Source organism: Solanum stenotomum, chromosome 6, assembly GCF_019186545.1.
Source record: "Solanum stenotomum isolate F172 chromosome 6, ASM1918654v1, whole genome shotgun sequence".
In the NCBI taxonomy this organism is placed as follows: domain Eukaryota; kingdom Viridiplantae; phylum Streptophyta; class Magnoliopsida; order Solanales; family Solanaceae; genus Solanum; species Solanum stenotomum.
The window spans coordinates 47,997,054-48,014,187 of NC_064287.1; the positions used below are offsets into that span (position 1 = coordinate 47,997,054).

General features: G+C 33.8%; 2 protein-coding genes and 1 non-coding gene across 3 annotated transcripts; 1 reads left to right on the top strand and 2 right to left on the bottom strand.

Moving 5' to 3' along the window:
- The first annotated feature begins 1,758 nt into the window (after positions 1-1,758).
- TRNAA-AGC (transfer RNA alanine (anticodon AGC)) lies at positions 1,759-1,831 on the top strand. Its single transcript has one exon. It is a non-coding gene; the product is annotated as a tRNA-Ala (tRNA).
- A 1,717-nt stretch (positions 1,832-3,548) lies between these two features.
- LOC125867533 (aldehyde oxidase GLOX-like) lies at positions 3,549-5,923 on the bottom strand. The gene is made up of 2 exons (XM_049548072.1): positions 5,574-5,923; positions 3,549-5,316 (listed from the first exon to the last, which is right to left on the bottom strand). Exons 1-2 carry the CDS (start codon positions 5,867-5,869, stop codon positions 3,900-3,902), a joined length of 1,713 nt encoding a protein of 570 aa, XP_049404029.1. The 5' UTR covers positions 5,870-5,923; the 3' UTR covers positions 3,549-3,899.
- Positions 5,924-11,443: 5,520 nt separating this feature from the next.
- LOC125867111 (protein TWIN LOV 1) lies at positions 11,444-16,748 on the bottom strand. The gene is made up of 7 exons (XM_049547536.1): positions 15,861-16,748; positions 14,957-15,164; positions 14,786-14,850; positions 14,544-14,623; positions 14,295-14,350; positions 14,141-14,204; positions 11,444-11,626 (listed from the first exon to the last, which is right to left on the bottom strand). Exons 1-7 carry the CDS (start codon positions 16,435-16,437, stop codon positions 11,480-11,482), a joined length of 1,197 nt encoding a protein of 398 aa, XP_049403493.1. The 5' UTR covers positions 16,438-16,748; the 3' UTR covers positions 11,444-11,479.
- Positions 16,749-17,134: the final 386 nt, after the last annotated feature.

Genomic DNA, 17,134 nt, shown 5'->3' on the forward strand with positions numbered 1-17,134 from the left:
ACCATCAACCACGAATTTTCTTTCTCCAAGGTAAAATCCACCTAATCAATTACATCATGTACACTACCCCCACTTCTCGCCCTTACAACACACGGACAACACTTGCTCTCAATTATTACGACCCTTAAACCATTGGCCTTCCCGATTCATTCAACAACGAGTTACGTAACAAGTTTACTCAACATAAAAGAACAATCAAATATAAGTCCTCATAACCATATAACAACTCTAGGGAATTACAATATCATTTATCATTACGAACCACGTTCAATTTCACAATCCTCAAGATACACAATTATGTCAAGTCATTGGTCCTCTCATGGAACCCAAATCCAAACTGTTAGCATACCAGAACGTGGTACTCGATCCAATGTTTATACTCAAACGTGGCAACCGATCCAAGTTAGTGTGTCGAAACACAACACTCGATCCATTCAACAAGCCACAATCACAAGCACAAGTACATTCTCATAATTATAAAATCAAGTCATGATTCATGACATTCATCATTCGTCTATCTCATTGCAAATAGTGTGACCAATAATGCAACATTGCATACATACACATATTATAATGAAGCAAGAACAACATCTATCACACCATCATGAAATCACAACCATCACAATAAAGTATTCATCGACATAAATTACTTAACAATAATTCGACCAACTTAACCCAAGTTCAGCACCTAAGGCTTCTTCCTATGATTTTATCATCTTTTGTTCGGTGCACGAAGGCCTACGCATAAATCCTACCATTGATTTACATTATATTACGCAGTAAGCACAAATTTATAACTACTCAATTAATAAAACCTAGCCTACCTGGGTGCCAAGCAACTGCACGGGGTTTTGGCTTTGATTCTTATTTCCGGGATTCGTGACGGTGATCTTGATCGAAAATCCGCAATTCATCGACCTCCTTACGCTAGAAATCTCCTTCTCCTTCCTTTCCAAGCTTAGAGCAGCTTTTTGGGGGTTTCTAGGGTAGTTTACGTCTAAATTAGGTATTTTAGGAAGAAGGAGAAAATAAGATTTCGCGTTATTTACCATCTGTCTCGCCTATCCCGCTCTGGCGCCACCGCCCTAGCAGCATCTGTCCCGCCCTGGCGGGACAGTGGCCCAGAAATTTCCCAAATTTTGCTTTTCCTAAATAACGACGGTTCGGGTCGTTACAAAAATACTACTATATATTTTAATATAAGTACTCCTCTGTTCTTATTTATATGTCGTCCTTACTAAAAATAGATGTTTCTTAATACTTGTCATTTCACAAAATCAGTACGTAAATAACACTATTCTTCCTATTTTATCTTTGAGAGATATTAGTCTTGAAAGTATGAATTCGACCAATATAAGAAAACGAAATGATTAATTCATGTTCATTGGTTAATTTACTTAATCAAAATAAACTAATTTATGTTCATTTATGAAAACTTGACTTCAAGAGAACAATAAATAAGAGTACAATGGTAAACTTACATAATTTCTTAAGGGACGTGAAATCTAAAATAACATATATAAATAGGAACAAAGGAAGTATCACCTTAAAGACTCGAGACAAAAATAAATGTGTTTTTATAACTATACCCTTATACTCCATTTTCTTGATACGCTTTGATTCTCGAGAGACATTTATTAATTAAAGATAGTTTAGACCTCTTTTTCGTTCTTCAAACAAAGGCCTTTGTTTCAATAGATTTTCATCAGATAAACGTTAAACCAACGTGTAAGTTATGCAGACTATTTAAGACAGTCAGGGGATGTAGCTCAGATGGTAGAGCGCTCGCTTAGCATGCGAGAGGTACGGGGATCGATACCCCGCATCTCCATTCTTTTTATTTGCAGCTCGACTAATCTAGATTTAGTTGGAGCTCGACTAAGTCTTGCCTTGAGAAAGCCACCTTATAACAGGAAGTAGTCAAATGCTTCTTTGAAAAGACCAATATTTAATTTCAAGCCGCGCGTCCTCCGCTTGCTCCAAACAGTTCAAAGTGAAAAATTAAAACTTAGTAAAATAATTTTCTAGATGGTTAAGGGTACGGTCATTTCACATTGCGACGACGATTTAGTTTTTAGGCCTATAAAAGAAAACTCTGCAAAGAATAAAAGACATGAGAGAAAAATCTTAAGAAGTTTTTGTTATTATCTTGTTCTTCTCCCTTTTGTAAGTAGAGGCCATAAAACCTCTTTCGCAATTATTTATTTTTTTGTCTAGGAATTTTTTATTATTATTAAACCAGGATGTCGAGACACTTTCTCCATATCATAATTTATTTTTTTTAATCCAATGAAATATTGATCAACCCTTCACCTAAATCAAAAGGGAGGGAGTAATTTTCTTGATTTATTCTTTTCCTACTTGTGGGGTGATGAGTAATGAGTGTAGACTTTTTCTTTATTTGTTCCTCACTTGTGCCCACCACAACATCACAAAGGTTTATTTAATGGTCCAATAGAGACAGTTCTGCCCTCTGACAATTGTACTGTATAATACAAACAAAGATAGGGGGCTCCCCTTTGTGTTTTAATCTTAGGGTCCCATCCCCACCTGCTTTACAACGTCCTCATTAATTTCACCAGTCTGTTAAAGTTTCACTACCAAATCAAAAGAACATGCATATAGCATTGAACAGGGACTTATCACATGGAGAATGGATCTAGGGGTGGCGAGGGGTTCACTCGAATCTCCTTCATAAAAACTGAATATGATATATATAAGGAAAAATTATATAATGAGACATACTACACAATCATACATGTTATTGTTATCTATACTTTTAAAATATTACTTATTTTACCACTAATTAAGAGTTTCATTTCATATATTGAGGAAGCTACACTTAGATATATGTATTTTGCTATCAAATAAGTTAAAATAGAGAGAGAGGCAAGTGAAATTCGTTATGTATCTCATATACATGCAAATCACACTAGATACATATATATGTATATATCTGGCGTGATTCACATGTATCTGAGATACCAGATACTTAGGAGAATGGTGAGCGAGATGGGAGAGAAATGAGGGAGGAGAGCGATATTTGTTATGTATCCTAAATACATGTGAATCTACTTGGATACAATGTCTCTAGAACAAATTGCTCCTATTTTTTACCTCATTTATCCTGAGATCCATGTGTTTGGATTTATCTGAACACACCAAAATATGGTAAGATACGTAATATTGCAAACTATAGTGTACCTAAGTAATTAACTCCTAAACTAGAAGGATCTATGTAAGTTTCCCTATATATAAGTTATTTTTAAAAAATTATATGTATATATTTAGATTTTAGACCTCCTAAATATTATATTATAGGTAGTCTTAATGATTGAGGGATCAAAATTCACCTTATGATTGCAAGTTCAAATTTAAAATATTATTTTTCAAACTCCTTAATAAAAATTCTGAACACATCACCTAGGTCTAACATGTGAATATGGAGAGTAATTTTATTGAATGATTGCATCGACTATCTTTGTCACAAGTAAATATATCAAAATTTGTGCACATAATTAATCAAACCAATAATCATATATTAACAACTTTACATCTTACCAAAACATAATTGCTAGAAAGAAGGAATTTTCCTTCTCATTGTTGGGTATTTAGGTCAGGTACATGCCCCAACTTATTCTCAATTTGTATTCTAAAAACAATCACTCACCTAGGCCTCTATAGTGAAAGCTAGGCAACTATACCAACAAAAAAACACAAAAAAATAAAATAAAATAAAACACACCAATCTTTTGTTTTTCTTCTTTGGGAAAAAATGGTGACCTTTTCTCAATGGTACTTAAATTTCTATTCCAACTACCTATAGTGAAATAATAATGCACCTATTAAATTCTAAACTACCAATTCCAACACCAAAAAAAAAAAGGTACTATAAAAATTTACTGCATTTTTACCCAAATTGAGTGTCCAGGAACGCCTTTGTGAACCACGAACACCATATAATAACCCGGTGGTGCAATATTACGCGATGGAGGGGCATACACCGTGATCTTTTGAGTGAATGACGATAGTTGTTGAATTTCCACAATGTCCAAAATTAACAATCGTTGATTCATCGCGAATGAGTGTGTGGTAAATGAAGGTGCAATCATTGTTACCATGACCTCCTTCATATCCTGAGAAACCCCGAGTGTAAATGTGACGGAGAATTTTTGATCGTACGATACGGGTCCTTTAACGGCTGTGTTTGATGGACGGAGATGAGAGTGGTGTGGGCTCAAGTAAGGTGGCATAAATGCTTCTAAGCTTAACTCTGTAGGGTACTTTACGCCTGTGAAGTTGTACCTTATATGCGGATTACTTCCGCCCACTAATATCCTGCCATCTGGCAATAACGTTGCTGATGAGTGGTACATCCTTGGTATACTAGTGGGGTTGAGCACACTAAATCTTTTATTCACGTCGGGTTGACCTGTTTCGTATAAAACCGGGTTCAATACCGGGTCAATCGCGCTTTCCCACCCGGCTGTCCCTTTTGATGCTCCATTCAATAAAATCACATCACCCGTAGGCAATAACAACATATCCGGCATGACCCGACCCGAAGGCATATCCTCCATGACCCATTTAGGATCCGGATCCGTTATTTTAATCCGCCCACATGTCCTCGAAGCAGGCATAAATCCACCTACCGCCGCTTGTAAAAACGCACCACCATTAGCACCACCGCAAACCATCACCTCCACCACCGGAGAAAAATCTCCGGCGACTAATTTCATTGGTAACATTACCGATGATCCAGTCGCCGGATAACTCCTTTTCTCACCTGGAATTACTGGAAACTCTCTAACAACTCTATTTTTCGTGTAATCTAACACAATTGACCGTTGATTCGCGAAAATGTACACATTTCCATCGGGTAAAAGATATAAAAACGGATATAAATTGTTTTCTTCTTTAGGATCAGTTGTTTCCTTCAAAAACGGAAGGTGAAAAACATAATTAGTGTTAGAATTCTGTGGAAAAAACTCGTAACTATAAGCACTTCTTCCTCCTATGATCATAATACGTCCGTCAGGAAGTATATGATCGGTTGAATACCACCGTTTAACGGTGAGATTCTGTTGAAGTTCCGTCCAATCACAAGTTTCTTCGTCATTACACGGTGAAAATAACCGTATTTTACGTTCACCGTCGTGGTATCCACCTGTTTGTATAAGGGTGCCGTTAGAGTTAACGGCACCTGAGGAACACCAAACGTCCGTTTGAACCATGAGCGGACGGTACGTATTGGTGGCTACATTGTAAAGGATAGAATGAGCTGTGCAATCTACTTTGATGGCTTCGTCATTGTACCTGTTGAAAATATAATTAAGTAAATAAATAAATGTATGTTATATCTAAAAATATAATTAAGTAAATAAATAAATGTATGTTATATCTAATCCTTCGTGGTTAACATAATATTGGTTGAAATGCTTACAAACTTCAAATTTTGTAATATTGAACTAAATTGCAAAACAAGTGTTGAATTACAAATAATTTGTATGTACAAAAGTCGTGAGTAGTATTGAGATGAGATGAGATGAGATGATCAGACATTTCAGACGTACCTGCATTTACCCCGAGGAAGGGAGAGGTTAGAAGAACCGAAATCCGTTCGATCGAAAATGACAACCTTATTATTATGGAGAAGTTGCATGTGCATGGCTGAGATACCAATGGATTTATGAAGAAGAATCCATTTACCCTTTGTGTGATCTGAGTTTTTTTGGTCAAATGATGATGAACTATGTTGTCGGTGGTAGCTCTTTTGGCTTGTATCATGTTTGTGTGATGAATTACATGAAAGAGGGAATAGAAGGAAAAGAGCAAAAATGAAAGTAAAAGATACAATATTGAATGCCATAATAACAAGAGGGAGTGCTTGAAGTTCAAATTTATGTGTTTTCTTGAGGGGATTTTTAAAAATAATGAATTGGGAAGTTGATATAAGTAATAAAAAAAATACTAGTAGGTTGATTGGTTCTTAAAGGGGTAGAATTAATTTAATTAGTGTGAAATTTAAAAGTTTAATTGTGTGAGGAAGTGAAAGACTAAGACTTTTGGTTTATGATTTATAAATTAAAAAGTCATAAATTAGAAATTTTAACTTATTGAAATCAAATGTTTATAAAGATTTTTTAATTTACTCAAAAACTTTCAAAATACTTAAAAGCACTTAAAATAAGTAAACTCAATCACACTCTAGTAGAGGGGAATATAGGCAGGGGAGGAAGTATTTCTCCATTCTTTAACTATAGGTCACGAATTTGAGTTCCTCTCGGTACGGAGTCGCCTTTATTAGGGATCATTTTACTCCCCAAATATAAAATTTCTCTCGTGAATATAAATTTAATCGCAATCCAATACGAATACCAAGTAGAAAGAAAAAAAAAGGTAAGGGAGGATAGGGGAAATGCATGGACAAAGATTGGGTGAAAGTAATCAATTAATGCTAAATATATAGAGAACCAGAGAGGAAGTTCTTATATTGGTCTGATCATTTTGACTTCCAAAAACAATTATTACTATTTGAGTTGCTATTTATTTAAAGAGAAAAAAAAGAAAATAAATCCTTTTTTTTATATTGTCTTAAATGGACTTTGGTTAATTTACTTTTACCTACCTCTTTATTTTTCCTTCTTTTTATGTTTGCTTTGGCAGAGAAAATGAATCTTGATTCTTGAACTTTTAACACTTGTTCAAAAATTCTTGACTGGTGTATTATATACCTTTTTTTAAAAAAATTATTTATAATTTACTATTGCATAACATTAATGAACGATAATTATCGTAAAAACTTTAATATTTTATATTTATACATAATATATCTATTACAATTTCATAATATTTGAGTATTGACTGTTATAAAAGGGTAAACTTTCTACAAATAGTATGACTTTATAATGAATGTCACTAATCAAAGAAATTAAGCTATTATAATGAAATGTTATTATAACGAACTGTTACAGTGAGACTTTAATATAGTATACTTATATAAGGTGCCATTTACTAAAGTTGGTTGCCTCTAATTAAGTAAATGCCAATTTCATTAGGTATTCATAGATATGGTACAATGCCTAGCTGTTTGATTTAGATGAAACAAAGAGAATTTATTGGACAGGTTTGCTGATTTAACATTTCACCTTCTAAATTAAACTATATATGGGAGTAAGAATATTAGGTACGGATCGATTCGGTTTAATTCAATAATTTTAAAATAATTCATGATTTAACATTTCACGTTCCAAATTAACTACATATGGAAGTGGGAATATTATGTATATATGGATCGATTTGGTCTAATTCAATAAATTTTTTAAAAAAAATCACTCTCTATGGTAGTATTAATAAATTTATTTTATATATATAAATCAATAAAAAACGTGCTACTAACATTTGATATCATTATTGTAAAACTTAAAATTCATAAAGTTCAATAAATATTGATTTTTGCCTCTATCAATAGGTCAACCAAATGTCTTCGATTTGAGTTTTGGAAATGCTTTTTTTAAATAAATCCTACTCGACACAATTTAGATCGATCAATCTGGTGAGTTTCAAATAGCAAATAGTTAAATAAAAGAGAATTTTACACAAATCATAAAGTGTTAAAAGAGCTAATTACATATTATCCCTACTCTTTTTCAAATTACAAAATCCCTTAAAATTGGTGGAACTTGGATTCATCCCAAAATGTTTTGATACATCGCATCTCAGTTTAGGATACCTCATTCAACATCCTGATACATCACGTCATCCCGATACATCGCGTCCTGATTTCGGATACATCACTCAACGTCTCGATACATCGCATCTCGATTTCAAATACATCACTCAACATCTCGATATATCAGGTACGTCCCGATACATGAGAGAAGAGATTTTGTATTTTTTTTCAAATGATAGGAAAAAAATTAAAATATAATAAAATAAGTTGCGTATTACATAATTTTTCCAATAAAAAGCGTCATATTGCGTTTCATGTATTGACTTTAAGGCTTTCTCATGGTTGAATAATAAATTGAATACTATATATAATATTAATTAATGCTACAATTGCCCCATTGCTTTTGGTTTTCTATCACAGTCTCTATTAACTCCATATATTTTTGCCGATTAAGCAACATAAAATATCTTATAATAAAAGTAACCATGATGACATCTCTTATCCATGCTCACACGAGCACGAAAGCTATTTTTAGATGATATTTCCACAAGAGTCATAAGTTAAAGTCCTAAAGTTTAGCACTTGTGAACTTTCACAATCAAACAAGTTTTGGATTATCGATGGATACAAGATTTAAAGTTATTAATATTTATAAAAATATTTATTTTTAGAATAAAAGACCTCATATAGCTTGACTAAATTCGAATTCATGTCAGGAAGTCTGACGTGTTGGAGGTAACGCTTTTCCTAACAAAAGGACTCTATATTAAGGTTCAAACTCAAAATTTATGATTAAGGATGAATAAGCAATTATCATTTCACCACTAACCCGTATTGATACATCGATATCTAGTTAATGTATATATACTTATTAAGTTTAAAGTCAATTACTTATCAGTAATTTATGATCTAGATATATCACTACATGTCATATATAATATCAACTTTCATGAATTTTATGAAGTTAAATATTTGAATGCTCACTCTATTTATATTAATCGATTAGCCAGTCATGCAATTTTATTTTGTTTTTTTAAAGTCATTTAACTATTTTTTAGTTAGCTTTCATAGTCGCCCAACTCTGCCTAATAAGCTTATAAGGAAAAATCTTTTTGACCTGAGAATTTGATCAGAATGGTAAAATAAACTGATTTTTTCTCCATTTTTAATTAAAATATATTAACGTTAAATAGGTAAAAATATTCAAAAAGGATATATATATATATATATATATATATATATATATAATTGTATTTCCAACTAAAATGATCATGAAAGTCAACCAGACAAAGTGGAAGCATGGCCATATAAACTACTCCCTTCCTTTCAATTTACTTGGCTTCTATATCAAAAATAGATTTTTCATTTCATTTGTCCATTTTAACAAATCAAAATAATTTTATTATTTTTCCCAAATTATCCTTAGTATATTAATTAACTACATAAAGTAGATGCAGTCCAATTTATAATTTCAATGCATTATTAATAAGGTTAATTTTGTAAAATACACCTATAATCAGTCAGGTGAACAAACTATTCAACTCTTCTTTGATGACCAATAAAAATTGTGTGGAATGGTAAGTATTTCTTCATCCTTAACTAGAAGTTTCGGGTTTGAATCCTCCTGAGTACGGAATCTCCTTTGTTAGGAAACGTTTTACCATCTAATGTGAATATCGAACCTGGGAGAAAAAAAAAAACAACTCTTCTACTAACCTATGATATTTGTTAGAGTTGTGTTGATTTAAATAGTTTTAATAAGTTCAGGAGGGCATGATTAATTTTGACAGCCGTAAGTCAACTAGTCCTAATAATTTTGTATAATAAGGGTCCACTAGAAACTTTAACATTTTGTCGGTCAGCATGGTTATTAAAATGCTTGAATTAAATGTAAGTATGTAGCTACGTGGCGGATCCATGATTTTCGTTTAGGTGTTCAAAAAATAAAAGTATAAATGTGTATATATAAGCCAACAAAACAAAATTTCAAGAAAGTAGTAGTATATAGTTTTAGTGGCGGATCCTTGAATTTTTTTGGGTTTAAAACCACACTTTTAGCATATTTTATAAAATTAAAAACTAAAAAAAAAATGTGAAAAATGGAATTGAAACCTTTAAAAAATAAAAAATGAAACTAAAAAAGAAAAAAATAAAATTCTAATGCATGGATTCGAACCCTCGACATGAGGCTTAATTTTTAGGGAACCTGCTGCTAGGCTATCTCTTTCTCCTTATTATTGAGGGGGTTCAAAATATATATATTCACATAAATACAAAAAATTACCTGATATATACAGTGTAATTTTTTACCGAGGGGGTTCGGGTGAACTCTTGGAACCCACGTGGGTCCGCCCCTGCCTGCAGGCTGCAACAATTAAACCATTTGTATTCTCTCAAGAATTAGTTTTTTCTTCTTTGATTTACACAAATAATGCAAACAATTTGGACATTGTTATTAGGGCATGTTTGGATATCAAAGTGAAATTGTTTAACCTAAAATTCATTTGTTAGGTTAATCAGATAAAATTGAGGTCACAAGCAACGTGAAAACACTTCTAAATTTGGCTCAAATTGTTAGTTTTATCTCCGAACCATTAACAGTCTTAAAAATACTCCTCTACTTAACTAACTAAACTTAGATACACCATATATCTATCACATGACATAGCAAGTGGTTTCAAACTCATGTAGGAGCATAGAGCACTTAGTAAAAAATCGAGAGGAGTATTGAAACGCTCTACGCTTGGCGAGAATCTAGAAGTGTATTTCATTCGTATTGCAAGAACAGGGATGTATTTAAATTTAATTAATCAAATAAATGGGTGTTTGTAATGTTTTTTTATTACATTATACTATTGCATTCTATTGATATGTAATCTAAATTGAATCTTCCTTAAACGTCATTGTATTTCATTTAAACTCTCTTCACTTGTTTCTATTGTCGATTGTTCCTAACTTCGTTAAAATTGTGAATAAATGCTCGTTACTTGATCATTACTTAATTTAAAAGTGTTATAAAATATTATAGTGTGGATGTCTATTATATCAAGAAGTTACTTTTGGATAAATTTTATAGCTAAACAATAAAATTTGTTACTAATCTTAGCAAACATATTTTCGTTAGCTACGAGCAAAATAGCAACGGACCAACGACAAAGTTTGTAGCTAATTCTAATGTTTATTAGTAGTTATCTCACTGATTATCTCTCTTACTTCCCTCTATTATGAAGATAACTTCCATCACCATTAATCTCATCCATTATCTTCATGACTAATGTCATATTTATGACTAACATTTTGTACGCCTCTACATAACACTAAAAAAGAAGGGCATAAGGGTTCATATTAGATGAACTCGATGATACTTATTGGAAGAAGAAGAAATCTATCCTCTCATTTCTCTATTTCTATCGTTCTTATCTTTAATATTCTTGTCTTATTGCTTTAGTATTAAGGGTTTTTATTTCACTTATTACCTTTACCTTTATAAATTAGACAAGATTTTCAACTAATCAAAATTAATCAAAGAAAGTTATTCACTAGTAAATCACATATTTGTGAACCTAAATATATCTGAAAAAGTCATTTTCTCCTCTTCAATTTATAAGTGATCATAAGAGATCATTTTGGTATCCGGATATATGACAAAGAAAAGATCAAATTTAAATTACCATAACAAACTGTTCATGTTTTTTTCTCTGTGTTTTTTTTTTCTGGTACCAATGAGCTATATAAGAGTAAAAATTTTCAGCAGAATCCAATGTATTTATCAGAAAAAAAAAAAGGAAACACAAATTTCTTCAAGAACTAGGAGGTGCTTGCACCCATTGACCACCCTCTCACAGCAACCTTTACAGCAGCGACAACACTGCGATGCCTCATCTCCGGATTTAGCCCATGTTTCTCCCGAGACTCGTTAGTATCTTCTATCTGAATGCCAACGAAGTACGCAACCTATGCAGCCAAACGGGACAGAACTACAACGGGTTAGCTCAAATAAGACTAAATTTTTCAACAAGCAGCAGTAGGTAGAAGTAGCCTAAGTTGTGTTGTCACAGAAAATAACAAACTATGCAGAAAATGTCTAATGTGACTTGTCACTGAGTTCCAACGACAATAGGACGACTATGTAAGCTAGTTGAGGTCGGTCATGTGAATCTTCATTGTCCATGTCGCTTCATTCAGACCTGTCTCAATCCAATATTGACAAGTGGATTGAGACAGAGCTTTGTTAGGTTAATTTGTATTAAGTCAACATAAATGTCAGGTTGATTTACTACCTTAACAAAGCAATTAACAACTGGTTTCACTGCCTCCTTCTATTTTTCCGCCAAGTTCTGTGAAGCTAGGCAGTAACCTATCGACAAAAACTCAAATCTTTTCGAGCATTGGTTATTCAAGAAGACATTGAACTAATCTCAGATCTACATCTCCTAATACAAAGCAAAGAAGAAATTTAGTCCATCCATTACTCTTGATGCCTGAGAACCAATTCACATCTCGAATCTTTTTTTTGAAACTGGTAAATGTGTATTCCTCAGCATTAAGGACATGTTAGACACCATCAAAAAGTGTTAGATAAAAAAAAATAACTAGAAAAGAAGATACTTACAGAGATCTTAATAAATCTACAAACTGATCTATATCCTCTAAACCTACTTCTTTACGCCAAAAGTAGAAAGATATAATACAATTCCACTTAACTTTCTGGATGGAATTGGATCTACCTTAATAACACCTCCCATTTCTCTCTCTCCAAACTGTCCACCACATCTCGAATCTTGATTGAAGCATAATGTATCCAAAGGTAACAGTATTCATTCTATTTGGACACGACATTAACCTAAAAGAACCTGTCAAGAAGTTGTTTACATTGAGAAAAACATGTGGATATGTTCTGTTAATAGACTATATATCACCTTGATAGGTGGCGGGAATCAAAAGAGCGCCATAATCTTGACAAAGGCAGTGGTGATGCCACTAATTTATGACACCAGTGAACCTACAATTGGCTTGGAACTCTGAACAAACTCAACTAATGAAGCATAGTTTGTCTTGGCTCTTCGGCCAACTTACTCTTGGGACTATAGAGCTTGTTTATTCAATGATAATTTAACTCTACTAGTACTAGTTTAAATACAAACACGTTTCTTCTTGTATGCTTCCTTTCGTTTCAATGTGATACGAAAAAGAAAAAAAAGAAATTAATCAGGCTCACTTCTTTAGATGAATCAAATCCTCTGCAAAAGTGAACTCAAGAGGTTCATCCACAAGATACGGCAACAACAACAACTACAGCCACACATCAGCCCCAAACGAGTTGGGTTCGGCTAAATGAATCCCCACTTCTTCATTAAGCTCATTTCAGTTGAGCTCCGCAAGATACACAATTATTATTGTTGTTTTTGTTGAGTTCATGGCTAACACACCCATGTTGGGCGTTCATTCATAAAACTACATATGTGGTTACAAAATTGTTAATTTATTACTCCTCCCTCAAATGCAATTTAAACAAAATAGAGAAGTTACATATTAAAAGATACATCTGTTAAACATGTACCTGCAACAACTATAACATCTATTATGCCTCAATCTCAAATAAATTGGGGTGACTTGTATGAATCCTCAGTGACCATGTTCCCCTTATTAATTCATCTTAGGCCAACATTATACAAAATAAAAATAAAGAATGGTAAATATATACCTACAACAACAACAACATACCTATTCTAATCCCACAAATGAGGTCTAAGTAGGACGAGATGTATGCAGACCTTACCCGTACCTTTGTAGGGTAGAGAGATTGTTTTCGATAGACTCACGACTTAAAAGGGAAGTTATTCATAGAAGGATTACAAGAAGAAAAAATGACAACAAAATTTCAAGAAACAAAGCAAAATGAAGCAATAGATTATAGAAACACATAGAAGAATTAGAAACTACGTGATTACTAAATACTACTACTAATAAGTAGAAAGGATATGTGGCAAGCCCCCTTGCCTCTCCCACCTGACGAGCGACCAGCCGACCACACTCGGCTACCTACTAACCTTTTACCCTAATCCTCGATCTCCATAGCTTTCTATCTAGGGTCCTCAGTAAGAAGAAGATGTGTCACGCCTTATCTAATCACCTCCCCCACCCCTCTACCCACACCATTCTTTTTTGGCCTACCTCTACCTCTCCTAACTCCTGCTCAAGCCAACCTTTCACACCTCCTAACTGGCGCATCCGCGCATCTCCCAAACTATCTCAGTCTCGCTTCCTCATTTTGTCCGCCACAGAGGTCACTCTCACCTTGCTATAACTTCGATCCTAATCATATTTCTCCTAGTATGCCCACACATCCATCTGGGCATCCTCATCTCCGCTACATTCATCTTCTCGACATGGATAGTCTTGGCTGGCCAACACTCTATCCCATACAACAATGCTAGTAATTATGTACCTATTAGTTAAAAATATTACCTTTCCTGAAGCACTCCGGATCGGTGAGATGTGAAGAAAATTCCAAAACGAGGTTCCATCTTTTCTGAAAGGGAACACGCAGCCACCAAGAGATTGAGCCTTAATAACAAGGAAACAATTCTTATCTAAATGTTATGCAATGACCGGAACCAACCTGTAATTTAAGATATGTACAGTACACGGTTGTTCATTTTGGATGCATTGTTTTATCTGCAAAGTGAGAAAAAAGGTAATAAGGATTGCGATCAGCTGCTCAACCGCATACCTTCCCTTAGCACTTCCCCCACTTAAGAAAATCTTAATCTTAGGAAGGGCACCAAATCTCTTATCCCAAGATGTGGCAGTTAGCAATGCAACAAACGAAATTAAGCAAATGATAGCAGATCTGAAAAGAAACAATTACCTGAAATTGTGTGCCTCTCTCTGTATCTTCCCCGCTTAAAAACCGACAATTACGACCCAATACTTCATGTCTCAAGAAGCCTATTGAAGAAAAGAATGGTCCCTGTTAGCAATATTAGTTAGAGTAAGCCCTCATGCTCTTTTTATGAACACAAGAAATAGACCCAAACCCATAAACAATGAGAACATCCCCTGGAATGAACAAAAGTTTACACTAGTGTAAATTAGCTACAGCTTTAGCACCTGTTAATTTTAGGAAGGCATCACTTGCATAGACAATTGGCATGTCTGGTAAGTGTGCGTCAGTTCTGCACGTTTCAGAAAGATATTCCAAGAGAAAGTGTTAAGTCCATCCAAGAACAGATCATATCGGTCATCAAAATAAGAAAATTAGGAATTCAAAAAAAAACTCACAATACAAAGCTTTGTTTTATTCTACCAAAAGATATATTTAAGGATGCACTGAGCAGATTCGTTCCCGATTGACAGCATCTCCTGTCACTGACCAGTCTGCCATTCAACTCACTGTAGTTTGCCAACACGGACATTATGTTGTTGACAGCAACACTGGCTTTTGTCTTCTCTTGATCACTTGCTTCACAAGGTCCTTCAACATCTACTTCTGTGATATATAAGCCTTATGAAAGGAATCCTATAAATTGAACCTAAAGTAACAAAACTAAGGAAACTCTACACTAGGATTTAAGAATGAAAATGAAACAGAGATAATCCAAATGCACAAAAATGGGAAACAAAGCCCTTGTGCCATACAAGGTAGCTGGACGAACTTTTATGTTTTATACATACTGACTAGGACTGCTAATCTGCACATCGAAACTCCAACACAAAGTGATGGGAAAGGTGTATGCACCCAAAGCATAACCAAGTCCTAACTCAAGCAGCTGATGAAAATGAGTCAAAACATGAATTTAAGCTTAAGAGAAAAAAAGGGCAGCCCCATGTAGGGTCCTGGGAAGGGCAGCAACCCAAGAGGTGTGATGTAGACAGCCTAAACTAAATTCAAGCATTAGTGGTTGCTTCCACGGCTCTATGTATCACACGGAGACAACTTTACCATTGCTCCAAGGAGCAAAGGCGACCATTAAAAACAAATTAGAACCATAAGCTAAAGACTACAATACTCAAATGATTGGAGATTAGTGCAACAAATTTCAAAATCATGTTCTAACGGTGACAGAGATGAAATCCTAAACATCTTAATGATCATATTTACGATGAAAATGAAACGATAAGTCCACCACTATAAACAACCAAAAATTGAGAGAACTTTCAAGAAGCATAATGAATAAACACATACCTGTATGGTCCAACCCCGAAACTGTATCAACCGATAATGCTCTATCCACTTCCATAGTCGAATTCGAGCAAACCTCCCTCCTACAACACTTATAGACATACTCCCTGCAATTACCTCCATCATAACATACTCCTCCATTTCTCCCAATTCCACCACCTAATGAATTTCTCCTCCTCAAAATAGGCACTTGAATTCCCAAAAAATGAACCACCCTCCCATCCTTCTCACTATAAACAGGACACATATTAAACAACATCCAAAAGGGTGTCCCATCCTTCCTATAATTCAACAAACTAATTTGTATTCCCCTCTCCTCACGAATCGCCTCTCGAATCGCCATAACTGATCTTCTATTAGTCTTAGGCCCTTGAAATACCCTTCCATTCTTCCCTAAAACCTCATTCTTGGAATAACCAAATACTTTCAAGAAACCCCTTGATGCATAAACAATAGGGTGACCAGAAATAGAGGGATCAGTAATTGTAAAACTATCAGGCAATTCATCAAGAGCTTCTCTAACCCCATCTGAGTATTTAACATTAAATGATTTTTCAATCAAACCCAGTTGTGATTCCATACTGATTCAACTTGTTTTGGCTCAAAGACTCTAACTTTATCAGCAAAGATTAACCCCAATCTCAATCCCATGTGTCAACTATAATTTGGAACTTCAGCTTCAACCCATACACAAAACAAGAACAAAGAAATCATCAATAAACACGAAAGACCATACAAATAGCACATAGAATTTAATATACCACACATAAAAAAGACAACCCACTATACTCAGGATTTAACATAGTCTATTCTACGTTTCTACAAGAGACTCATTAATTATGTGACATATTAATGACATAGACAATAATTTTATCAGTTACGATAAAAACAATATTTTAGTGTCATAAGAAAGAATAGCTTACATGGATGAAAATATCTAAGGTATTGAATGAACAATAAGAATTGGGGATATGTACATCAATCGTTTTTAGTGAATGAATTATTTTATATGAAGGAATTTAATGTGATTGGAGAAAAAGAATAGGAAACAAAGTGTTGAAATAGTCATTCATGTAGCAGATTTTTTATTAGGGTATAACCTTATTTGTGTATTTTCAACTATTTATACATTATAGTATATTGATTGTAAATTGTAATATACATATTTACGATAATATATGCTAGTTTAACTATTTTAAAAGTAAGTACATTATTGTATTTATAGATGTGACGTAGTGATCAATAATGTAAGTTGAGCAATGAGGTCTCAGGTTCAA

Coding starts and splice junctions, on each gene's coding strand:
- LOC125867533 (XM_049548072.1), bottom strand. CDS start 5,869: ATGGCATTCAATATTGTATCTTTTACTTTCATTTTTGCTCTTTTCCTT. Junction 5,317..5,573: donor CTTCCTCGGGGTAAATGCAG/GTACGTCTGAAA, acceptor TATTTTCAACAG/GTACAATGACGAAGCCATCA.
- LOC125867111 (XM_049547536.1), bottom strand. CDS start 16,437: ATGGAATCACAACTGGGTTTGATTGAAAAATCATTTAATGTTAAATAC. Junction 15,165..15,860: donor TTCGGGGTTGGACCATACAG/GTATGTGTTTAT, acceptor TATATATCACAG/AAGTAGATGTTGAAGGACCT. Junction 14,351..14,543: donor AGAGAGGCACACAATTTCAG/GTAATTGTTTCT, acceptor CTCACTTTGCAG/ATAAAACAATGCATCCAAAA.